This window comes from Hyla sarda, chromosome 2 (assembly GCF_029499605.1).
Source record: "Hyla sarda isolate aHylSar1 chromosome 2, aHylSar1.hap1, whole genome shotgun sequence".
NCBI classification, from domain to species: domain Eukaryota; kingdom Metazoa; phylum Chordata; class Amphibia; order Anura; family Hylidae; genus Hyla; species Hyla sarda.
This window is the reverse complement of record NC_079190.1, coordinates 323,088,999-323,116,258: the sequence shown is the minus strand read 5'-3', so window position 1 is coordinate 323,116,258 and position 27,260 is coordinate 323,088,999. Positions and strand designations below refer to the sequence as shown.

Sequence of the window (27,260 nt, the reverse complement as noted above, 5' to 3'; positions counted from 1 at the left end):
GCCAGAAGACACTGCAAGAGCTAGAGGTGGGAGTGGGCCAGATTGTGGTACCTGCTGCTGTTGCAAGGCCAAAAGCTATTGCATCATGGCTGAAAATTGAGAAAATTGCTGTGCCTGTCGGGCCAACAGCTGCGACTGACGTACCACAACGGAGGGAAGATCCGTGACTTCAGGCAGGGGTACCTCAGCGGGATCCATGGCCGGATCTTACTGTAACACTCATGTTTCTGAAAACAGGAGCCCCGGTGGATGTGGCAGATGATTCGGACCGTACCAGGGACCGAAGTCTAAGGTGCCGCTGGTTTTCACCAGAGCCCGCCGCAAAGCGTGATGGACTTACTGCTGCAGGCGGCACCCAGATCGCTACCCCTGACACGGCTCGACCACACAGGCGGCTGAGGAGATGTGAGGCACAGGAGGGATAAGGCAACTCGTAGTCTGGATAGCAGAAGGTCAGGGCAGACGGCACAGTAGCGTAGTCAGAGCGACGCAGGAGTTCAGTAGGCACACGCGTGCAAAGCAGAGAGGCAGAGGCAGGAGAAACATCCGGAGAGTGATGGACCAGGGCTCGCATGTGGGAACGTCCCGCGATGCGTGTCCCAGCCCTGTCGGCAGCAGAAGGTAAGCGGACCATGCGCTCACGGCCAGCATGTGTGGCCGGAGCGCATAACGTAACAATATTTTTTTGGTTGTACAATTCATGAGATATACAGTACAGGCCAAAAGTTTGGACACACCTTCTCATTCAGAGTTTTCTTTATTTTCATGACTATGAAAATTGTAGATTCACACTGAAGGCATCAAAACTATGAATTAACACATGTGGAATTATATAATATTTAATATGTAATATTCTAGGTTCTAGACACCTTTTGCTTTGATTACTGCTTTGCACACTCTTGGCATTCTCTTGATGAGCTTCAAGAGGTAGTCACCTGAAATGGTCTTCCAACAGTCTTGAAGGAGTTCCCAGAGATGCTTAGCACTTGTTGGCCCTTTTTGCCTTCACTCTGCGGTCCAGCTCACCCCAAACCATCTTGATTGGGTTCAGGTCTGGTGACTGTGGAGGCCAGGTCATCTGGCGCAGCAACCCATCACTCTCCTTCTTGGTCAAATAGCCCTTACACAGCCTGGAGGTGTGATGTGAAAATAAATGATGGTCCAACTAAACGCAAACCGGATGGAATAGCATGCCGCTGCAAGATGCTGTGGTAGCCATGCTGGTTCAGTATGCCTTCAATTTTGAATAAATCCCCAACAGTGTCACCAGCAAAGCACACCATCACACTTCCTCCTCCACACCAGCACACCTGTGAAGTGAAAACCATTTCAGGTGACTACCTCTTGAATCTCAACAAGAGAATGCCAAGAGTGTGCAAAGCAGTAATCAAAGCAAAAGGTGGCTACTTTTTTGTTATGTATATAATTCCATGTGTTAATTCATAGTTTTAATGCCTACAATGTGAATCTACAATTTTCATAGTCATGAAAATAAAGAAAACTCTGAATGAGAAGGTGTGTCCAAACATTTGGTTTGTACTGTACATATCTACATACATATTCATGATCTTGTCTTCTATTTTCTTATTTATTTCCATTTTTATAGCAATTTTCATTATAGTTTTTTATATTAATTATTAATTCTAGTTATATTTAATTTTACATTCATTATTATTTTCATTTTCTATTTCTATTTATTATTTTTTATTTTTTCTATTTTATTTTTACTTTTAATTTATTTTATATTTATTTTTCATTTTTATTTATTTTTATCATTATTTTGTTGATTTTTTTTATAAATTTTCCATTTCATTATTATTTACATTTATTTCCATGATTATTTAATTATTTATATTTATAATTTTTCATATCCAATTTTCACCAGTGCAATATTTACAATTATTATTTATTCCCAATGAATATATATATATATATATATATATATATATACATATATATTTCACATCACACTTTATGTATTATTTTATTGGCTTTATCATAATCTTTATAAATGTTTACACTGTTTGCACATAGTGAATATAACATTAATTTGCACTGTAATTATAATTATCCACGTATTTAATTGCTGCTAGTACTATAAACCCTCTTCTATAACATATGTCACACTTTTCCTATCACATACACACACATCTGTCACTTACACACACTAAGGGACATGTATCAAAGATTTTACCCCTGTTTTGTGTGTATTTTTTTGTGCAAAATTTTGCGCAAGCCCTTTTTTTTGCGCATTTTTTTGCGCACGTTTTGGTACAGCATATCCTCCAGATGTGGCTGAATCAGGGTACCTTGGAGTGAAATCTATAGTACACATGGATTTATTAACTGAGTACTTTCCTTTACACAAAAAATGTTGCCGCAAGAGCTGTTTTTTTTGCGCAAATATAAGCCATCTTGGACTTAACGTAGCAAGATGCTCTAAATCATCGATTCTATTTTCCAAAGATTGGATTTAGGAGATTACTATATTTACCCGCAATTTATGAAGCTCATTGCGCTTGATTGATAAATTTAGCGCTTCTGCACATAATTTAGAATTTGGGAAAAGGGGTAAAATGCTTCTACCATACACAAATAATGATACATGTCCCCCACTATTCATACTCATATTTGATTTATTAATACAATGTTATGCTTTTTTTTTACATTTATCAAACGTTACATAGCAGTTTGCATTGGGCCGGCCCCGGGGCTAATACTTCACTTGTGTGAATGCAGTGTCATGTGATCCGGTCAGCTGAGAGGAAGTCGGTGGGGCGGGATGTGCGGCAGTGTGAGCGCCGGAATAACGCTGCATCCAGGTAGTGTTAATTTAATTTAATATATGATGATGTGGCACATAATGATTGGTCTGTGGGGATATAAATAGCGATACCTGCTGGGAGGACACCACCCCTCGACAAAGGTTTGTCACTCCAGTATCCTGCCCGTTTTACAGCAATGTAGGGTTGAGTATACACCTTATGCACTATCGTATACACTATTTGCACTATATGTCTGTTTACATTTTTTGATGCTGCTACTCACCTGTTGCAATGAGATTTACTCTGTTACGCACCAAGGCACCTTATGTAATATCTGAGTGATACCGGTGGTTTACTGTCATCCCCTTCCCGGATGGATATCCTCCTATTTTTATTAGAATTATATATTAATAAAGAATGTGTACTTTTTCTACAAATTGTTAAATGACTCCAGTTTTTCTTGAGTGCATATTCTGTTAAAGGGGTACTCCGGCGCTAAGACATTTTATCCCCTATCCAAAGGATAGGGGATAAAATGCCTGATCGTGGCGGTCCAGCCACTGGGGACCCCCGTGATCTTTCATGCAGCACCCCGTTACCATCAGCCCCCGGAGCATGTTCGCTCTGATGACTGCCCATCACGAGGTCGGAGTATTGTGATGTCACAATATTGACAAGTCCTGACAAGGGGGAAGCTACCTACGGGGGGGGGGGGGGGTGAATAAACTACCTACAGGGGGGCCAAGCTACCTACAGAGGGGACCAAGCTACCTACAGAGGGGTCCAAACTAACTACAGGGGGGCCAAGCTACCTACAGGGAAGCAAAGCTACCTACAGATGGCCTCCATGTTGGAAAATGCAGTCCGGTGTACATCTTGCACAATGTATGCGATTCTTGAACAGCAGTTTGAGGGTGCATATTGTTGTGCAGGATGTGTGCGAGTTCATTTGGAAGCCCAGATCCTGGATCTAGAGGAGCAACTGGCAACACTGAGATGCATTGACAACTTGGAGCGGAGTCTCCTGCTCACTGAGCAAGTACTCTCTGGGGTAGAGGTCGGGGAGGATAGTGGGACGGAGGTGCAGGACAATCAGGCAGTTAGCTGGGTTACAGTTAGAAACGGGGTAGAGGGAAAAGATACTGCCTCTGACCGCAGGGGGGGTGTCTGCTCCAGGAGGGGGGGAGGAGTGCAGGGCAGGAAAAACAGGCACTGGTAGTGGGGGACTCAATTATTAGGGAGACAGACAGGGCAATCTGTCACAATGACCGGGATCACCGAACAGTGTGTTGTCTTCCTGGCGCTCGAGTTCGGCACATCACGGATCGGGTTGACAGGTTACTGGGTGGGGCTGGAGAGGACCTAGCAGTCATGGTACATACTGGCACCAATGACAAAGTAAGAGGTAGGTGGAGTGACCTTAAAAATGATTTCGGGGACTTAGGCCACAAACTTAGCCAAGGACCTCCAAAGTTAATATTTTCTGAAATATTACCTGTACCACAAGCAACACCAGAGAGGCAGCGGGAGATTAGGAAGGTAAACAAGTGTCTTACAAGCTGGTGTAGGAAGAAGGGGTTTGGGTTCATGGAGAACTGGGCCAACTTTGCTGTCGGTTACAGGCTCTACCGTAGGGACAGGCTGCACCTCAATGGGGAGGGTGCAGCTGTGCTTGGGGAGAAGATGGCTAGAAGGGTGGAGGAGTGTTTAAACTAGGGACTGGGGGGAGGGAACCTACAACATAGAGGGGGAAGATAGTGTAGATAGAGAGGGGGGACTTATTAATGTACCTGGGGGTGGAGCGGAGGGAGAGCTTAGAATAGTTAATTGGGATAGGCTTCATAGAAGAAAAAAAAACATACAACATTAAATTGCATGTTGACAAATGCCAGAAGTTTGTCCAATAAAACTGACGAACTGGAGCTGATAATGTCTGAGGAGGATTATGACATAGTGGGTATAACAGAGACTTGGTTGGACAATAGCTGTGACTGGGCAGTCAAAATACAGGGTTATAGTCTATTCAGGAAGGATCAGACAAAACGGAAAGGGGAGGAGTTTTTCTTTATGTAAAGTCCAGTCTGAAGGCCGCACTGCGGGAGGATATATGGGGGGGGGGGGGGGGGGGAACGATAATGTGGAGTCATTATGGGTAGAAATATATGGAGATAAAAATAAAAAAATTCGGATAGGGGTTTGTTATAAGCCACCAAACATAATGGAAGAAGCAGAAGATCAATTACTGAGGCAAATAAACAAGGCAGCAAATCAGAATGATGTGATAATAATGGGGGACTTTACCTATCCTGATATAAACTGGGAGACTAAGACCTGTGAATCTCATAAAGGAAACAGGTTTCTTACTATAGCAAAAGACAATTATCTGTCCCAAAGAGGGGGCGCCCTACTAGACTTACTATTAATCAGCAGACCTGATAGAGCAACTAATGAGCAAGTATAAGGATATCTAGGAAATAGCGACCATAATAGAATACATTATAACTTGTTCTTCAATAAGGGAATCTTGCGAGGGGCCACAAAAACAATGAACTTTAGGAAGGCAAAATTTGATCAACTCAGAGAAGCCCTTAAAGGGGTTCTCCGGTGCTTACACATCTTTTCCCCTATCCAAAGGATAGGGGATAAGATACCTGATCGCGGGAGTCCCACCGCTGGGGACCCCCGTGATCTTGCACGCGGCACCCGGTTTGTAATCAGTCCCCAGAGCACGTTCACTCTGGGTCTGATGTCACGCCTCCGCCCCCGTGTGACGTCACGCCCCCTCCCGTAGGCTTGCATTGAGGGGCGGAGCGTGACGTCACACGGGGGCGGAGGGGGGTGCTCTGCATATACCTATAGGGAAGGGGGAGAGAGGGGGGGGGTGCTCTGCATATATCTATAGGGAAGGGAGGGAGGGGGGGTGCTCTGCATATACCTATGGGAAAGGGAGGGAGAAGGGGGTTGTAGCTCTGCATATACCTATGGGGAAGAGGGGGGTGTAGCTCTGCATATACCTATGGGGAAGGGGTGTGTGTAGCTCTGCATTTACCTATGGGAAAGAGGGGTGTAACTCTGCATATACCTATGGGAAATAGGGGGGGGGGTGTAGCGTAGCTTTTCATATACCTATGGGAAAGAGGGGGTGGTGTAACTCTGCATATACCTATGGGAAAGAGGGGGTTACCTGGCTACCTACCTACCTGCCCTTTTACTGTGCAGGACACCAAGGAGGGCATTATTACAGTTTGTGGGCCTATAGATGGAAAGATTGTGTAGAGGAGGGCACTGAATATATGCAGAGTCTGACATGTTTTTCCTGCAGATGTTAAGAGATCCACATGGCGGTATTATCCGGATGGAGAAGAAAAGGAAAGAGGATGCCGCTGATCAGAAAAGATGTAATTGTGAGTCCCAAAATGTAACTGTAATCACTTATATGGTATACACATCTTGTGTACAGATGATATCTACCGCCATATGGTCCTGTATATAATCACTTATATTGTATACAGATCCTTTATAGTATACTGGTCTGTATATAGTGGTTTTATACAGTATGTGTCACGATGCCGGCTGGCAGGTAGTGGATCCTCTGTGCCAGAGAGGGATTGGCGTGGACCGCGCTAGTGGACCGGTTCTAAGCCACTACTGGTTTTCACCAGAGCCCGCCGCAAAGCGGGATGGTCTTGCTGCGGCGGTAGTGACCAGGTCGTATCCACTAGCAACGGCTCACCTCTCTGGCTGCTGAAGATAGGCGCGGTACAAGGGAGTAGGCAGAAGCAAGGTCGGACGTAGCAGAAGGTCGGGGCAGGCAGCAAGGATCGTAGTCAGGGGCAACGGCAGAAGGTCTGGAAACACAGGCAAGGAACACACAAGGAACGCTTTCACTGGCACTAAGGCAACAAGATCCGGCAAGGGAGTGCAAGGGAAGTGAGGTAATATAGGGAAGTGCACAGGTGATTACCCTAATTGGAACCACTGCGCCAATCAGCGGCGCAGTGGCCCTTTAAATCGCAGAGACCCGGCGCGCGCGCGCCCTAGGGAGCGGGGCCGCGCGCGCCGGGACAGAACAGACGGGGAGCGAGTCAGGTAGGGGAGCCGGGGTGCGCATCGCGAGCGGGCGCTACCCGCATCGCGAATCGCATCCCGGCTGGCAGCGGGATCGCAGCGCCCCGGGTCAGAGGACGTGACCGGAGCGCTGCAGCGGAGAGAGTGAAGCGAGCGCTCCGGGGAGGAGCGGGGACCCGGAGCGCTCGGCGTAACAGTATGGCAGTATTATCCAGTTATTGTGTGGTGGTATATATTTACTCCTTGTATTCCAGTATTATTGGTCATGGAAATTTATCTACGTTAAAGTGTTTCTTACATATATACATTTTAATTTATTGTGTGTGGGATTTGGGTGGAATAGGGGCGTTGCAGAAGATTGACGAGCTGCAGAGCCTAGCAGGGGCCCTTGCCTTTTTTTTGGTCCGGGGGCCCCGAGTGTTGTCAGTCCGCCCCTGGAGGGAGGGGAGGGAGGGGGTGTAGGGGGGGGGTGCCAAACAAAGAGTACTCTAGGTACGCCCCTGCCTCTATCCTTTGGATAGGGGAAAAGATGTGTAAGCACCGGAGAACCCCTTTAACAATATAAAATGGGATAATGTCCTCAAAAATACTGACAATAAATGGGAGACTTTTAAAAATATCTTAAACTCTCACTGTGAGCTGTATATACCTTATGGGAATAAAAGGGTCAGAAATAAAAGAGAACCAATATGGATGAATAAAAATGTTAAGGGGGCAATACATGACAAAAATAAAGCATTTAAACTACTAAAAGAGGACGGCAGTGAAGAAGCATTAAAAAGCTATAAGAAAAATGTAAAATATGTAAAAAAAAACTGATAAAAGCCGCAAAAATAGAGACAGAAAGATTCATTGCCCAAGAGAAAAAAACTAACCCCAAAATGTTCTTTAACCCCTTAATGACTAAGCCAATAATTTTTACGTTTTTGTTTTTTTCTCCTCGCCTTCAAAAAATCGTAGCTCTTTTATATTTTCATCCACAGACTAGTATGAGGGCTTGTTGTTTGCGCGACCAGTTGTCCGTTGTAATGCCATCACTCACTTTACCATAAAATGTATGGCGCAACCAAAAAAATTACTATTTGTGTGGTGAAATTAAAAAGAAAACCGCAATTTTGCTAATTTTGGAAGGTTTTGTTTTCACGCCGTACAATTTACGGTAAAAATGACATGTGTTCTTTATTCTTTGGGTCAGTATGATTAAAAGCATACCCATGATAATATACTTTTCTATTACTGTTGCACTTGTATTTTTCTGTATAAGCAGCGGTATGAGGGCTCATTTTTTGCGCTGTGATCTGTACTTTTTATTGATACCATATTTGCTCATATAAAACTTTTAATCCATTTTTTATAAATTTTTTTGTGAATAAAATGTTATAAAAAAAGCAGCTATTTTGGACTTTTTTTTTCTTTACGTTCACGCCGTTCACCGTACGGTATCACTATCATTTTATTTAAGTAGTTCAGATATTTACGCAATACCAAATATGTATATAAAATATTTTGTTAACACTTTTTGGGGGTTGAAATAGGGAAAATGGGACAGTTTACGTTTTTATTGGGGGAGGGGGTTTTTCAAATTTTTTTTACTTTTACTTTTATTTTTGCACTTTAATAGTCCCCATAGGGGACTATTTATAGAAATCATTCGATTGCTAATACTGTTCAGTGCTATGTATATGATATAGCACTAATCAGGGTTATCGGTCATCTTCTGCTCTGGTCTACGGGAAGGCAGATCAGAGCAGAAGACGCCGGGAAGGCAGCGGAGCCAGGTGAGGGGACCACCGTCTCCCATGCTGGATGATCGGATCGCCGCGGCAGCGTTGCGGGCGATCCGATCATCCATTTTAATGACCGCAATGCTGCAGATGCCGTGATCTGTATTGATCACGGCATCTGAGGGGTTAATGGCGAACATCTGTGGGATTGCGGATGTCCGCCATTACGGGCGGGTCCCTGGCTCCGATGCTCGCGGTTATGCTTAGGACGTAAATGTACGTCCTGGTGTGTTAAGTACCACCTCACCAGGACGTACATTTACGTCCTGCGTCGTAAAGGGGTTAACTACCGTATATACTCGAGTATAAGCCGAGTTTTTCAGCATGATTTTTCGTGCTGAAAACGCCCCCCTTGGCTTATACTTGATTGAACTCTCCGCCTGTCAATCCCTTCTCAGTGGTCTTGAACCTGCGGACCTCCAGATGTTGCAAAACTACAACTCCCAGCATGCCCGGACAGCCATCGACTGTTCGGGCATGCTGGGAGTCGTAGTTTTGAAACCTCTGGAGGTCCGCAGGTTGAAGACCTCTGCGGCCTTCGTCATCATCCAGACACCCCCTTTAGTTTTCTACTCACCTCTCCTCGGTGGGAAGTAAGGGTGAGCTGGTCTGGGCCATCTATGCTGGGGAGGGTTAGTCGTTTTGGGATGTCCATTTTCACCGGGGGGGCCCTATTCTCTGTGCCTGTCCCGGACTAGTAACGTTGCCTTGACGACGACACACAAGGACGCGCATGAACGTCCCTGTGCGTCATCGTCAAGGGCATGCTGGGAGTTGTAGTTTTGCAACATCTGGAGGTCCGCAGGCTGAAGACCACTGATGAAGGGATTGACAGGCTTTGATGATGAAGGGGGGGGGATGATGACGGGGGTCTGGATGACGACAAAGGCTGCAGTGGTCTTCAACCTGCGGACCTCCAGAAGTTTCAAATAGATAAATAGCAAAAAGGTCAAAAATGAAAGTGTGGGCCCTTTAACCCTTTTACGTCCTGCGCCGTCTCCCGCGATATGAAGCGGGGTCGGTCCCGGCGCTCATCAACGGCCGGGACCCGCGGCTAATACCACACATCGCCGATCGCGGCGATGTGCGGTATTAACCCTTTAGAAGCGGCGGGCAAAGCTGACCGCCGCTTCTAAAGCGAAAGTATCCCGGCTAGTCAGTCGGGCTGTTCGGGACCGCCGCGGTGAAATCGCGGCATCCCGAACAGCTTGCAGGACACCGGGAGGCAGGGGCGGACACAGACAACAGAGGGCCCCTGTGCAAAGAATATGCCTGGGCCCCCCCCCCACCCCACCCAGGTAATATGTTTGCTAGGTAAGCAGATAGTACGTTTGCAAGTAGCAAATTAGGTAAGTAGAACATTCTCTAAGTAGGTAGGCAAGTAGTAAGTTTGCAAGTTATTTAGGCAGGTAGTAAGTTCAGTTGGTAGGAAGGCAAGTAAAAGGTTTGCCGCTAGGTAGGTAGGTTACCGTATATACTCGAGTATAAGCCGACCCGAATATAAGCCGAGGCCCCTAATTTCACCCCAAAATCCCAGAAAAGTTATTGACTCGAGTATAAGCCTAGGGTGGGAAATACATCATCCCCCCCTGTCATCATCCAGACCCCGTCATTAACACCCTCATCATCATCACCCTGTCATCATCCCCCCTTCATCATCCCCCTTTCATCATCACCGCCTGTCATCATCCCCCTTCATCATCCCACACCCCCCCTTCATCATCCCCTTGTCATCATCCCCTTGTCATCATCCCACACACCCCCTTCATCATCCCCTTGTCATCATCCCCACCCCCCTTCATCATCCCCTTGTCATCATCCCACACACCCCCTTCCTCATCCCCTTGTCATCATCCCCTTGTCATCATCCCCACCCCCTTCATCATCCCCTTGTCATCATCCTCTTGTCATCATACCACACCCCCCCTTCATCATCCCACACACCCCCCTTCATCATCCCCTTGTCATAATCCCCCCCCCCCCCCTTCATCATCCCCTTGTCATCATCACCGCTTGTCAATTTCTGATACAGTGGTCTTCAACCTGCGGACCTCCAGATGTTTCAAAACTACAACTCCCAGCAAGCCCGGGCAGCCATCGGCTGTCCGGGCTTGCTGGGAGTTGTAGTTTTGAAACCTCTGGAGGTCCGCAGGTTGAAGACCACTAAGGCCTTCGACATCATCCAGCCCCCTCTCACCCCCTTTAGTTCTGTACTCACCTCCGCTCGGCGCTGGTCTGGTGCTGCAGGACTGTCCGGTGGGGAGGTCGTCTGGTGGGATAGTGGTTCCGGGCTGCCATCTTCACCGGGGGGCCTCTTCTCCGCGCTTCGGGCCCGAAATAGAGGCGTTGCCTTGACGATGACGCAGAGGGACGTTGGTAATGAACGTACCTCTGCGTCGTCATCAAGGCAACGTGACTATTCCGGGCCCGAAGCACGGAGAAGAGGCCCCCCCGATGAAGATGGCAGCCCGGAACCACTATCCCACCGGACGACCTCCCCACCGGACAGTCCTGCAGCACCGGACCAGCGCCGAGCGGAGATGAGTACAGAACTAAAGGGGGTGAGAGGGGCTGGATGATGTCGAAGGCCGCAGTGGTCTTCAACCTGCGGACCTCCAGAGGTTTCAAAACTATAACTCCCAGCAAGCCCGGACAGCCAATGACAGCCAAGGTTGAAGACCACTGAGGGCGGAGAGTTCACTCGAGTATAAGCCGAGGGGGGTGTTTTCAGCACGAAAAATCGTGGTGAAAAACTCGGCTTATACTCGAGTATATACGGTATACGTTTGTTAGGTAGGCAGGAAAAGCATTTGCTAGGTAGGTAATATGTTTGGTTGGTAGGTAGGCAGGTATATGTTTGGTTGGTAGGTGGGTGGCCACGTTACATTTGGTAGGTAGGCCCTTAGTCCAGTGTTTTCCAAACAGCCTTTGGCTGTTTGGGCATGCTGGGAGTTGTAGTTTTGCAACAGCTGGAGGCACTCAGGTTGGGAAACACTGGACTAAGGGCCCAACTACCCACCAAAATGCCACCTTCTGCTGCAAAACTCTAACTTCCAGCTTAAGACTGTCCGAGCATGCTGAGAGTTGTAGTTTTGCAACAGATGGAGAGACAATGTTTCGAAAACACTGCCGTAGTTAGTGTTTCCCAACCTGGGGGCCTCCAGCTGTTGCAAAACTACAACTCCCAGCATGCCCGGACAGTCTTAAGCTGGGAGTTAGAGTCAGCTGGAGGCACCCAGGTTGGAAAACAATGGACTAAGGACCTACCTACCAAACCTGAGTGTCTCCAGCTGTTGCAGAACTATAACTCCCAGCATGCCTGGACAGCTAAAGACTGTCAGGGGAATGCTGGGAGTTGTAGTTTTGCAACAGCTGGAAGTCCCCAGGTTGGAAAATACTGACTAAGGCAGTGTTTTCAAAACAGTGTCTCTCCAGGTGGTCCAAAACTACAACTCCCAGCATTCCCGGACAGTCTCTAGCGGGACACGGGACACCAATATTGGAGCAACGGGGGAGCATAGACAGTTGAGTTAGTTTCTTTTGGAATAATTTTCATCCCTGGCACAGTGGATAAAACTAAAATAAAATACTAAAAAAGCCAGCAAGTAGAAGTAAAACGTCCGTCTTTATTCAGGGTTCTTCCTTAAAAGCCTTCACGGTGGCAGACAAACCGTGAACATATCAAAAATATGAAATATTGCACAAACAGAGGGGGGGTCCCAAGCATGGCTGACGCGTTTCTGATCTATCGATCCTTACTCATAGCCTGTAGATCCTCAAATGAGGCACCCTTATATACTCCAGGGCATTTTCCCCATTTCCACAGGAAGGGGAGGGATAGGTCCACATCACATGTGCGCGTGATTAAAACCAAAACATGGGATCAAACACAGATAAATTATTCGGAGACATATCAGTAATGTAATATTAAATCTGTTTTGCTATTTAGACCATGGGGTTGAATGCAATTCAAAAGATAAATCCACATGATTTCCCTATTGTGGAGGGATCGAATATGGTCACCTCCCCTTTTATTTAGCTTCACCTTCTCAATGCCTGAGAACCTGAGGGAAGTGGTGTCTGAATTATGACATATTAGAAAATGTTTAGATATGTTAGAAATGTTCGAGCTTAAAGGGCCAGCAGCATGTCTAATGTGCTCTTGCATGCGTTTTTTAAGGGACCTTTTGGTGGAACCCACATATGTTAAGTGACATTGTTTGCACATGATTTTATATAAAACAAAAGTGCTATCACAGTTTATAAAGTTGTGAATGACATGGCATTTGCCATCCACCGTACCTTCTATTTTCTGGCATTTTTCGGCAAAGGGACATACCACACACCGCGATTTACCGCACTTGTGGAAGCCCTTGGCTAGTGTTACCACCCAGTGGATTAGCACCGTGTCCACCATACTGGGAACAAGGAGATTGGATAGAGTAGGTGCCCGCCTCGCTGCAAATCTCACACCTGACTTTATAATCTCCCCTACCGTGGGATCTGTTGATAGCAAAGGTAAGTGTTTAATTACAATGCGTTTGATGTCATTAAATTCTGAACTGTACGTGGTGACAAATGTAGGACAATCTTGTGATTCAGTTGGTTGCTTACTTGTAAAAAAGGGATTTTCGATCCATAGGATCCACTCTCGACCAAGCTTTTTTCAAGAGCCATCCAGGGTAACCTCGAGCCGCCAGGCATGTGCATGCTGCATCAGCTTCCCTGCGGTACATCTCGGCGGAAGAACTGTTCCGCTTAATTCGTAAAAGTTCACCTACTGGTATGGCTCTTACTGTTTTTTTGGAATGGCATGAATTCGCCCTTAGGATGGTATTGCCTGATATCTTTTTTCTGTAAGGATCAACCTCAATTTTATTTGTATCAGGGTTGCCACATAATATGACATCCAAAAAGGGGGTTTCACTTTTACACCATGTGTGGGTAAACGTAAGATTGAACCGATTATTATTGATATATGTCATGAATGCATCAACGGTCAGATGGTCGGACGACCAAATGATGAACACATCGAATACATACCTCCCATACCATGCGAGGCATGTGGAAAATGGATTGGTGTCAGAAAAACTGCTCCTCCCACCAAAAAACAAAAAGCTTAGCCCGAGCTGGTGATGACTTTGCTCCCATTGAAGCACCCGTGCGCTGCAAATAAAAATTGTTACCAAACATAAAATAATTGTGTTTTAACACAAAATCTACCACCTCAATAATGTAATGTCTCAAATCCACAGAATATTTAGAAAATCTCATCAGTATATCCGAGATAGCTGATAATGCCAGATTTTGCGGAATACTGGAATAGAGCGATTCAATGTCGCAAGTAAGCCACGACAGAGAATCGCTCCATGTGAATTCATCCATGATTTTTAGCAAGTGCTTAGTGTCCTTGATATAACTTGGGCATTGCATAACCAGAGGTTGCAGTAGTGAGTCCAACCACTCACATAGGTGCTCGTTAAGGGATCCGATCCCCGCCACCATCGGACGCATCGGCGGCGGGAATCGGTCCTTATGCAGCTTGGGTAGCGAGTGGAAGATAGGAATAATTGGAGCAGGCACGAAAATATAATCCACTTCTTTTTGGGTCAAAATAGATCTGGCTTTCCCCTCGTCCAACAGAGTCAACAGTTCTTTTTTAAAAGGTTCAGTGGGATCCCCACAAAGTTTAAGGTAAGTTTTATCATCAGATAGTAGATTTTCATTTAAATTGATATACAGTCCCGTGTCCATACATACTACCGAGCCGCCTTTATCGGCGGATCGGATCGTCAAATTTTTATTTTTATTTACATTCATTATGGCAGCAGCCTCCTTTTTATTCAAATTAGGACGAGTTGTATTGGACATTACTTTTGATTGTAGATTAACCAAATCTTTCATGATAAGGTCCTGGAACCAATCAAAAATTGCTGGTCTGGTCTGTATGGGGTAAAAATTTTGGTTTTTAGTGGAGAAGGTATGTGCAGTATTCACTTCATCACAAATAGATATCCCACTATTTTCAAGGAGACAGAGATCTCTAAAAGCAATTTGTTCTGCTAACGTATGCATTAGTGGTAAATCAGGGTTTATAGAAAGTTGAGGTGGGTCCGATGGTTCATCAGCATTTTCCACAAAAAAATGTTTCTTAACTGTTAAAGTTCTCACAAATTTTTTTATATCCAAAATTGTCCGATAAACATCAAAATGATGTGTAGGAGAGAAACCCAGTCCTTTCCACAGGACCGAGGTTTCTTCATCTGTAATGATTTGTGCAGAAATGTTAATGACTTGAAAATCCTCTTTTATTACTTTTTCCGTTTGTCCTTGTTACGCTCCAAAGCTCTTCTTCCTATGTATTCTGCCACGGCGCCTTCCTCGTTTTTTGACTGTCTTCTCGCATTGCGATTCTTGTGAGTGTTCACATATTGCGGTTCTGAGTCCCCGCTAGTGTCCGTGGTATCTGAACAATCTGAATTTTCAGTAAACTCCTGGTCTGAAGAACTAAATTCACATGAAGCGATTCCCTGTCGTGGCTTACTTGCGACATTGAATCGCTCTATTCCAGTATTCTGCAAAACCTGGCATTATCAGCTATCTCGGATATACTGATGAGATTAACTAAATATTCTGTGGATTTGAGACATTACATTATTGAGGTGGTAGATTTTGTGTTAAAACACAATTATTTTATGTTTGGTAACAATTTTTATTTGCAGCGCACGGGTGCTTCAATGGGAGCAAAGTCATCACCAGCTCGGGCTAACCTTTTTGTTTTTTAGTGGGAGGAGCAGTTTTTCTGACACCAATCCATTTTCCACATGCCTCGCATGGTATGGGAGGTATGTAGACGATGTGGTCATCATTTGGTCGTCCGACCATCTGACCGTTGATGCATTCATGACATATATCAATAATAATCGGTTCAATCTTAAAGGGGTAGTCCAGGCAAAAACTTTTTTATATATATATCAACTGGCTCCAGAAAGTTAAACAGATTTGTAAATTACTTCTATTAAAAAAACTTAACCCTTTCAGTACTTATGAGCTTCTGAAGTTAAGGTTGTTATTTTCTGTCTAAGTGCTCTCTGATGACACGTGTCTCGGGAAACACCCAGTTTAGAAGAGGTTTGCTATGGGGATTTGCTTCTAAACTGGGCGTTGCCCGAGACAGGTGTCATCAGAGAGGACTTAGACAGAAAAAAACAACCTTAACTTCAGAAGGTCATAAGTACTGAAAGGATTAAGATTTTGTAATAGAAGTAATTTACAAATCTGTTTAACTTTCTGGAGCCAGTTGATATATAAAAAAAAGTTTTGGCCTGGAATACCCCTTTAAGTCCCAGGATGCCCTTGGTCCTAGTGGGGTTAAAAGGTCAAAAGATTAAAATATATAAACTAAGAAGACACTGTGAAGTATATATACTCGGGATATACTCGGCAGGCCTGGAGAAATATTTTTCTAAAAGATGTTTTTATGTACTTGATGTATTTCTAGGTGTATATTAATATATATATACATATATATATATATATATATATATATATATATATATATGTCAAAGAAGAAAGCAGTACTCCTAAAGCGTGAGTAGGTGCCTCCAGCTAGGGTCCGTGTCCATGATTCTGCATACGTAGTTCCAAGGAAAATGCTGTGGCACTCAAGGTATGGTGAAAAAATTAAAACTATTTATTCATCCCAAATGTGCAAAGAGCAACGTTTCAATGGTCTCACACCATCATTATCAAGTGGCTTCATAATGATGGTGTGAGACCATTGAAACGTTGCTCTTTGCACATTTGGGATGAATAAATAGTTTTCATTTTTTCACCATACCTTGAGTGCCACAGCATTTTCCTTGGAACTACGTATGCAGGATCCTTGACACGGACCCTAGCTGGAGGCACCCACTCACGCTTGGAACTATATATATATATATATATATATATATATATATACACAAATCAAAAAATATGTTGCAGTCTCTTGTAATACCTTTTTTATTGGACTAACAGAATTTTGTAGAGACAAGCTTTCAGGATTCCTCCCTTTATCAAGTCCAATAGCCAAGGACTTATGATCAAAGGACTTTATAAATTATCAGGGAGGAATCCCAAAAGTTTGTCTCTACAAAATTCTGTTAGTCCAATAAAAAAGGTATTACAATCTGCATCACTGGACTAATATGGCTACTCACATTTACTATACAGATATACACATACCTGAAGATGGTTTAGAACCTTGTGATGTCACACATGCTTGTGATGATGTCACCGTAAGCTGTACAAGGAGGTGCGCGCCGGCTGCAGTCTCTTCAGTGTGTTTTGCATTCACAACCTGTGGTGCAAAGTGTTTTGCTAGAGAGTTTCTATTTGCGATAGAGAATTCAAGATTTTGACCGTTCCTTGTCTGAAGAGAGAACCACAAGGTAAGTCTCAGCCTCTTCTATTCATACATACACAGGGCTTTTTGTTTGACAGTTTTTTTTTATTGTTGTTGCTTTTTTTTTAGCAAAAAAAAACGAGAAATTAATTTCCAAAACAAATAACAAAAGTTATATTCCTCATAGCATTGTGACAATACTTGGCTTAGGCATTAAACATAATAAAACGCACATATAGTATCATGACCAGAACTTTTTCTTGCAAAACTGCTAAAATGCAATTATGCCCAAAAAAGCCCCCAAGAAAAAGAGTCCTAATTCATGAAGTTCTAAAAGATATAAGTCTATGAGAAAGATTTGGTGGTGTAGTAAAAGAATAACAGAAAGATTAGGGCAGAAATATAATATTATATAATAGAATTCTGTGTGTACTAACAATAGAAATACTCCGGGTACTCCGAAAGGGAAAATTTTCAAATCAACTAGTGGCAGAAAGTCATATAGGGTACGGATAGATCCCAATGAGGTGGGGTAGGTTCATTATTAGTAAATGCATATAGCGGAATAGCCCAATTGTATCTACAGTATGAAGTTCACATGGCCTAGTAACCATACAGCCAAGCCCTTATAATCCGCCATTACTGGGACAGATTCAGGGTTCTCAGATATTACTAGGACCGGAGAGGTTTAGGGTTATTAGATATTACTAGGACCGGAGAGGTTCAGGGTTATCAGATATTACTAGGACCGGACAGGTTCAGGGTTATCAGATATTACTAGGACCGGACAGGTTCAGGGTTATCAGATATTACTAGGACCGGACAGGTTCAGGGTTATCAGATATTACTAGGACCGGACAGGTTCAGGGTTATCAGATATTACTAGGACCGGACAGAATCAGGGTTGTCAGATATTACTAGGACCGGACAGGTTCAGGGTTATCAGATATTACTAGGTCCGGACAGGTTCAGGGTTATCAGATATTACTAGGACCGGACAGGTTCAGGGTTATCAGATATTACTAGGACCCGGACAGGTTCAGGGTTATCAGATATTACTAGGACTGGGCAGGTTCAGGGTTATTAGATATTACTAGGACCGGACAGGTTCAGGGTTATCAGATATTACTAGGACCGGACAGAATCAGGGTTGTCAGATATTACTAGGACTGGACAAGTTCAGGGTTATCAGATATTACTAGGACCGGACAGGTTCAGGGTTATCAGATATTACTAGGACCGGACAGGTTCAGGGTTATCAGATATTACTAGGACCGGACAGAATCAGGGTTGTCAGATATTACTAGGACCGGACAGGTTCAGGGTTATCAGATATTACTAGGACCGGACAGGTTCAGGGTTATCAGATATTACTAGGACCGGACAGGTTCAGGGTTATCAGATATTACTAGGACTGGACAGGTTCAGGGTTATCAGATATTACTAGGACCCGGACAGGTTCAGGGTTATCAGATATTACTAGGACCGGACAGGTTCAGGGTTATCAGATATTACTAGAACCGGACAGGTTCAGGGTTATCAGATATTACTAGGAGACGGACAGGTTCAGGGTTATCAGATATTACTAGGAGCGGACAGATTCAGGGTTATCAGATATTACTAGGAGCGGACAGATTCAGGGTTATCAGATATTACTAGGACCGTACAGGTTAAGGGTTATCAGACATAAGGGAAGACGTCTCCATATAAAACACTTATAGAGAAGCGTCTTCTTCTGAGGCTGCCATGGTCTTAGTGTTATCTTGTGGTTCTGTGCTGGACATTTCTGCTCTGTATGAAGGATCTATTGTATAATGGCAGGAATGATGACATGTTGTCTAATGTGTTCACTTATCTCTCTCTCTCTAGTGTTTTCAGGCTCTGACCTGTGACCATGGCCTCTTCCACAAGACCCATTGCTGAAGGAGGAGGAAGAAGCAATGGAGGACCATAGTGATATGGATGTAGAAAAGGGCAATATCCCTGAGAGGCAGAACCTGCCATCTCTAAGCGTGATGTCCACCGCACGTTCCATCATCACCGTAGTGATCCTCGCCTTTGTTAATTTGCTCATCTATGCAAATCGCTCCAGCGTGGCGGGGGTGCTGCCTTATATACAGAAAGCATATGACACCAATGCTAGTCTGTCCGGCTTATTGAATACATTGTTCATTGGAAGCTACGTGCTGGTCGCACCAATTGCCGGATATTTGGGCGACCACTGTAATAAGAAATATACTGTTTGCGCAGGAGTCATCGTTTGGCTGAGCATGACACTTACCCTGTCATTCATCCCTGATGGGTACTTCCTGCTCTTCCTGCTGACGAGTGGACTGGTTGGAGCCGGAGAGGCGACTTTCTGCACCATCGCCCCCTCCATCATTGCAGACCTTTTTACAAGTGACCAGCGGACCCGCATGCTGAACGTGTTTTACTCCGTCATACCTGTAGGCTGCGGACTAGGATACATCATCGGGCCCAAAGTGACTGATGCAGCAAGGGGCGATTGGCACTGGGCATTTCGGGTCACCCCTGGCCTGGGCCTCATAGCTGTGGCTTTGATGATTTTGGTCACAAAGGAGCTTCCAAGAATGACTACAAACGGGAAGAAGAACAACAAATCCCAGAAGTTTGCCAAATGGGCGACAGATCTGAAAAAACTATTTAAAAATCGAAGCTTCATGTTAACCACCATGGGATCGACGGCTGTATCCTTCATAGTGGGAGCCATAGGTGTATGGGGTCCGTCATACCTGACCCACGCACGAACACTCCTACAAGAGAAGGACCCTTGCCGCGCTGAACCGTGTGACTATCACGACATCCTAATATTTGGTGTGGTTACAGTCGTTTCCGGCATTCTGGGAGTTGTAGCAGGGTCAGAGATAAGTAAAAGATATCGCAAATCCAACCCACGGGCGGACCCGCTTGTGTGTGGATGCGCAATGATGCTTTCTGCCCCTTTTCTTCTGTTGGCATTGACTTTTGGCAACATCAGCCTCGTTGCCACCAACATCTTCATCTTCATCGGAGAGACGCTTCTGTCAGTAAATTTCACCCTCATATCTGACATTATACTAAAAGTAGTAACTCCGTGGAGGAGATCTTCAGCCCTGGCCGTGCAGATGACAATCTATCACCTCCTAGGTGACGCCGGCAGCCCGTACCTCATCGGCCTGATATCTGACACCTACGAACGAGGATATGCGAAATCCCCTCTTCTGAAATACCGCAGCCTGGAGTATGCCCTCATGACCTGCACCATAATGGCAGTCATCGGAGGGGCCTTCTTCATGGCCACGGCCCTATATATAGAGAGGGACGAAAAAGAAGCAGAGATGGAATCAGAACCTCCGTCATCCTCCTCCTCCTCACTGCTTCCTGCCGATGAGGACTGCGCTTCAGACTGAGGAAAAGTCATTGCTTACCTTTATCTCGTTTACTTCATTAAAAAAAATTAAGAAAAAAATAACTGCATTTGTTCTATGTTCCACTTTACCCCTTATTCTCTACCCAGGGGCGGACACAGACAGCAGAGGGCCCTTGTGCAAAGAATGTGCCTGTGCCCCCTCCCCCACAAAACATCAATTGTCCAGCACCCCCCCTCCATGTGTCACTTACTCATTAGGTAGCATAGATTCCCAACATTAGGTAGCATAGATTCCCCACATTAGGTAGCATAGTTTCCTCACATTAGGTAGCATAGTTTCCCCACATTAGGTAGCAGTTTCTCCACATCAGGTAGCATAGTTTCCCCACATTAGGTAGCATAGTTTCCCCACAATAGGTAGCACAGATTCCCCACATTAGGTAACATAGTTTCCCCACATTAGGTAGCACAGATTCCCCACATTAGGTAACATAGTTTCCCCACATTAAGTAGCATAGTTTCCCCACATTAGGTAGCACAGATTCCCCACATCAGGTAACATAGTTTCCCCACATTAGGTAACATAGTTTCCCCACATTAGGTAGCATAGTTTGCCCACATTAGGTAGCACAGATTCCCCACATTAGGTAACATAGTTTCCCCACATTAGGTAGCATAGCTTCCCCACATTAGGTAGCATACTTTCCCCACATTAGGTAGCATAGTTTTCCCACATTAGGTAGCACAGATTCCCCACATTAGGTAACATAGTTTCCCCACATTAGGTAGCATAGATTCCTCACATTAGATAGCCATAGCCCCCCCCCCCCCCAAACACACAGACAGACACACACAGAGACACACTTACCTGCCCTGCACAGTGCTTCTCCTCTCCGGCAGCGGCCTGACGAGTGACGTCACTGACGTCCTCCTGAGCGGGTCTGCCGAAGTACGCCACTTGTGCGACGTCCCACGTCAGACCCCGGTTGGCCGGAGGCAGACTCACTGTCTAAAGTGCCCACTGCGCTATTATACCCCGCAGCTGCTTTAGAACAGTGAGCAGCGGTGGCACCAACCCTACCAGGAACCTACTAGGCACAAAAAAAAATTTGAAAAGCGCCACCTGGGACTTATGGTCCCACCGGGTCCCATGGTAGGGCCGACCAGAGGCGGCTCTAGACTTTGTGAGGCCTTAGGCGAAACTTGAACATGAGGCCCTGCTTTATTTTCTGCTGAAATTACATGGTGGTCCGGCTGTGAGATGGTTATACTGTGACATCACTGTGTACTATCCCTGTACTGTGACATCACTGTGTATTATCTCTGTACTGTGCCATCACTCTGTGTATTATCCCTGTAATGTGACATCACTGTGTATTAACTCTGTACTGTGCCATCACTGTGTGTTATCCCTGTACTGTGACGTCACTGTGTATTATCTCTGTACTGTGCCATCACTCTGTGTATTATCCCTGTACTGAGACATCACTGTGTGTATTATCCCTGTACTGTGACATCACTGTGTATTATCCCTGTACTGTGACATCACTGTGTGTATTATCCCTGTACTGTGACATCACTGTGTATTATCTCTGTACTGTGCCATCACTCTGTGTATTATCCCTGTAATGTGACATCACTGTGTATTAACTCTGTACTGTGCCATCACTGTGTATTATCCCTGTACTGTGACGTCACTGTGTATTATCTCTGTAATGTGCCATCACTCTGTGTATTATCCCTGTACTGTGACATCACTGTGTGTATTATCCCTGTAATGTGACATCACTGTGTATTATCCCTGCACTGTGACATCACTCTGTCTATTATCCCTGTACTGTGACATCACTCTGTATATTATCTCTGTACTGTGACATCACTGTGTGTATTATCTCTGTACTGTGACATCACTGTGTATTATCACTGTACTGTGACATCACTGTGTATATTATCCCTGTACTGTGACATCACTGTGAATTATCCCTGTACTGTGACATCACTGTGTATTATCCCTGTACTGTGACGTCACTGTGTATTATCCCTGTACTATGACATCACTGTGTATATTATCCCTCCCTGTACTGTGACATCACTGTGTGTATTATCTCTGTACTGTGACATCACTGTGTGTATTTTCCCTGTACTGTGACATCACTGTGTATTATCCCTGTACTGTGACATCACTGTGTATATTATCCCTGTACTGTGACATCACTGTGTATATTATCCCTGTACTGTGACATCACTGTGTTTATTATCCCTGTACTGTGACATCACTGTGTGTATTATCCCTGTACTGTGACATCACTGTGTATATTATCTCTGAACTATAACATCACTGTGTGTTATCTCTATACTGCCACATCACTGTTGATACTTACACTGCACTGTGACATCACTGTATATATTAAGCCTGTATACCCTAATGCCACTGTACATATTTACCTTGCACTGCGAGTGACAATACAGGGTAAATATGCACAGTGACATCACAGTTCAGAGTTAATATAAACAGTAATGTCTCTGTACAGGGACAATAAACAGTTTTGCCACTACAGGGTTAATAAGCGCAGTGTTGTCACAGTAGAGGGTAACTATACAGTGATGTCATTGTACCGGGAAAATATACACAGTGAAGTCAGCATTCAAGAATAATAAACTGTGATGTCACTACAGGGTTGTTATACACAGTGACATCAAATTACAGGATGAAGCACAGTGATGTCACAGTTTATTATGAAGCACAGTGATGTCACAGTTTATGATGAATCACAGTGATGTCACAGTTTATGATGAAGCCCAGTGATGTCACAGTTTATTATGAAGCCCAGTGATGTCACAGTTTATTATGAAGCACAGTGATGTCACAGAGACTACAGAATGTACAACTGTACGTATGATAAAGATGGCGGGATGCTATCGAAACGTCACACATACATGGGGGAATAAAACACTTTGTTTTTGCACCTTATCTGGGAGTGCCGCTGGATCTTTAGTTTTGTAGATAGATAGATAGATGATATATAGATAGATAGATAATAGATATGAGATAGATAGATATGAGATAGATAGATAGATAGATCAGTGTATCCGAACCAGGGGGCCTCTAGTTATTCCAAAACGACAACTCCCAGCATGTCTTTGGCTTTATGAGCATACTGGGAGTTGTAGTTTTGCAACAGCTGGAGGCCCCCTGGTTGGGAAACACTGCTCAATCTATCTATCAATCATCTATCTATCTATCCATCCATCTATCTCCTATCTATCTATATCATATCTATCATCTATCTATCTATCATCTATTAATCTATCTTTCTATCTATCTCATATCTATCTATATATCTATATATCATCTATCTATCTATCTATCTATCTTTCATCTATCTCTTATCTATCTGAGATAGATATGAGATAGATAGATAAATAGAAAGATAGATAGATACATAAATAGATGGATATAGATAGATGGATGGATAGATAGATATGATATAGATAGATAGATATGAGATAGATAGATACATAAATAGATGGATATAGATAGATAGATAGATAGATAGATAGATATGAGATAGATAGATATGAGATAGATACATAAATAGATGGATATAGATAGATGGATAGATAGATAGATATGAGATAGATAGATAGATAGATAGATAGATATGAGATAGATGATAGATAGATAGATAGGAGATAGATGGATGGATAGATAGATAGATAGATATGAGATAGATAGATAGATAGATAGATAGGAGATAGATGGATAGATAGATAAAAAAAAAAAACTCCAGAAGAGCAGCACAACAAAATGAAGAAAACCAAAATGCACGCTGGGTGTGGACCTTGGTGAGAGGTCACTTGTACTAGAAAAAATCAAGAGACCAGCAGCACACAGAAAAATTAGTGCAAAAAAGGTGGAGATTTATTGCATTATCCCAGTGTACAAGCTCCATGAGAACGGCGACAAGAGGTCGCTGAAACGTCGCTTCTTTTGTACACTGGGATAATGCAATAAATCTCCACCTTTTTTGCACTAATTTTTCTGTGTGCTGCTGGTCTCTTGCTTTTTTTTTTTTTTGGGATCGATAGATAGATAGATAATAGATAGATGATTGATATAGATCAGTGTTTCCCAACTAGGGGGGCCTCCAGCTGCTGCAAAACTACGACTCCCAGTAAGCCAAAGGAATGCTGGGAGTTGTAGTTTTGCAACAGCTGGAGGCCCCCTGGTTGGGAAACTGATCTATCTATCTATATCATATAAATTTATCTATATCATATCCATCTATCTCCTATCTATCTATCTAATATATCTATCTATCTGTCTATATCATATCTATCTATCATCTATCTATATCATATCTATGTATCTATCATCTATCTATCGATCTGTCTATCATCTATCTATCCATCTATTTATGTATCTTTCTATATATCATCGCTCTATCTATATATCATCTATTTATCTATCTTTCTATCTATCTCATATCTATCTATATATATATTTATATATATATAGATAGATACATACATATATATATATATATATATCATCCATCTACCTATCTATCTCTCATATCTATTTATATATCTATCTCTCATCTATCTGAGTTAGATAGATAGATATGAGATAGATAGATATGAGATAGCTAGATAGATAGATATGAGATAGATAGATATGAGATAGATAGATAGATATGAGATAGATAGATATGAGATATATATAAGATAGATAGATAGATATGAGATAGATAGATATGAGATAGATAGATATGAGATATATATAAGATAGATAGATAGATATGAGATAGATAGATAGATAGATATGAGATAGATATGAGGATAGATAGATAGATAGATAGATAGATAGATAGATGCATAAATAGATGGATATAGATAGATGGATGGATGGATAGATATGAGATAGATAGATTGATAGATAGGAGATAGATAGATATATAATAGATTGATAGATAGATCAGTGTTTCCCAACCTGGGGGCCTCCAGCTGTTGCAAAACTACAACTCCCAGTATGCTCATAAAGCCAAAGCAATGCTGGGAGTTGTAGTTTTGCAACAGCTGGAGGCCCCCTGGTTGGGAAACACTGAACTACCTCCCACTGTCTCCCGAACTACAACTTCCCCCCTCTCCCCCAAGCAAGTTACTTACTTTAAAAGGGCAGCATCAGCAGTGGGCACTGGGCAGGTAAGTCTTCCATACTGGTGGTGTCCGGGCCTGTATACACACAGCAGGCCTGCTCCACAAGGTCCAGCAGCAGCATACAGGGGAGTGAGAGAGGGGGAGGAGCTTCCTGTCTGCTCTTCCCAGTCTGCATAGCGCGGCCCCTGCGTGGTGACAGGGCTGCTGGCTGAAGATTTATTAAATAAAAGGATGCCGGAGTAAATGGCTCCGGGGGGCGGGGGGTGCAGCGGGGGCTCGGGCCCCTTACTGGTGATATAGCTGTACCCCTCTGAGGGCCATGAGAGCTGCTAGTGACCTACTGCTGCTAGGGGGGGCACAAGGGGGGGGGCCAATCATGATGTGGGGGGGGCCGTGGCCCCCTCTGGCCCCCCCTAGAGACACCACTGGCTGCAGGGGTGGTTGAACGCAGCGTCCATCCGGGTGCTGTCAAACTTGCTGTGGTCGGGGAGTATGCGGTGGTATGTGGCCTAATGCTCGCCTCTGGGGCCGGACCTGGAGAGGGCAGCGGGCCCCCTCTCACACTGGGCCCCTGTGCAGCTGAACCGGCTGCACAGGCGATATGTCCGCCCCTGCCGGGAGGGCCCTTACCTGCCTCCTCTGTGTCCGATCGACGAATGACTGCTCCGTGCCTGAGATCCAGGCAGGAGTAGTCAAGCGCCGATAACGCTGATCACAGGCGTGTTAATACACGTCTGTGATCAGGATGAGAGATCAGTGTTTGCAGTGTTATAGGTCCCTATGGGTGTGAATAAAGGTCATTTAACCCCTTCCCTAATAAAAGTTTGAATCACCCCCCTTTTCCCATAAAAAAAATAAAACAGTGTAAATAAAAAGAAACATATGTGGTATCGCCGCGTGCATAAATGTCCGAACTATAAAAATATATTGTTAATTAAACTGCACAGTCAATGGCGTATGCGCAAAAAAATTCCAAAGTCCAAAAAAGCGTAGTTTGGTCACTTTTTATACCATTAAAAATGAATAAAAAGTGATCAAAAAGTCCGATCAAAACAAAAATCATACCGATAAAAACTTCAGATCAAGGCGCAAAAAATGAGTCCTCATACCGCCCTGTACATGGAAAAATAAAGAAGTTATAGGGGTCAGAAGATGACATTTTTAAACGTATGAATTTTCCTGCATGTATTTATGATTTTTTCCAGAAGTACGAAAAAATCAAACCTATATAAGTAGGGTATCATTTTAACCGTATGGACCTACAGAATAATGATAAGGTGTCATTTTTACCGAAATATGCACTGCGTAGAAACGGAAGCCCCCAAAAGTTACATTTTTGGGTAAAATGACTGATGTCACTGCAAAGTAGAATTGGTGACGCAAAAAATAAGCCATAATATGGATTTTTAGGTGGAAAATTTAAAGGGTTATGATTTTTAAAAGGTAAGGAGGAAAAAACTAAAGTGCAAAAACGGAAAAACCCTGAGTCCTTAAGGGGTTAAACGGGGATCCGGAAAAAGCAAATATATTAAACAAATTCTTCTCAACTGTATTCACCGAGGAAAATGAAATGCCAGGTGAAAGACAGCGAGATAAGGTAAACTCCCCTTTACAGGTCACCTGTCTAATACAGGAAGAAGTACAGTGCCGCCTACAAAAAATCAAAATAGACAAATCACCAGGTCCAGATGGCATTCACCCCCGTGTTCTAAAAATGAATTAAGTAA

At 43.9% G+C, this 27,260-nt stretch overlaps 1 protein-coding gene and 1 long non-coding RNA gene across 2 annotated transcripts; one reads left to right on the top strand and one right to left on the bottom strand.

Moving 5' to 3' along the window:
• Nucleotides 1-12,935: 12,935 nt before the first annotated feature.
• Nucleotides 12,936-25,777, bottom strand: LOC130356392 (uncharacterized). The gene is made up of 3 exons (XR_008888870.1): nt 25,543-25,777; nt 16,844-16,958; nt 12,936-13,120 (listed from the first exon to the last, which is right to left on the bottom strand). It is a non-coding gene; the product is annotated as an uncharacterized LOC130356392 (long non-coding RNA).
• LOC130356390 (protein spinster homolog 1-like) lies at nt 16,918-20,464 on the top strand. Its single transcript, XM_056557876.1, has 2 exons — nt 16,918-17,049; nt 18,873-20,464. The coding sequence occupies exon 2, from the start codon at nt 18,944-18,946 to the stop codon at nt 20,411-20,413; it is 1,470 nt and encodes a 489-aa protein (XP_056413851.1). The 5' UTR covers nt 16,918-17,049; nt 18,873-18,943; the 3' UTR covers nt 20,414-20,464.
• Nucleotides 25,778-27,260: the final 1,483 nt, after the last annotated feature.

Coding starts and splice junctions, on each gene's coding strand:
- LOC130356390 (XM_056557876.1), top strand. CDS start 18,944: ATGGAGGACCATAGTGATATGGATGTAGAAAAGGGCAATATCCCTGAG.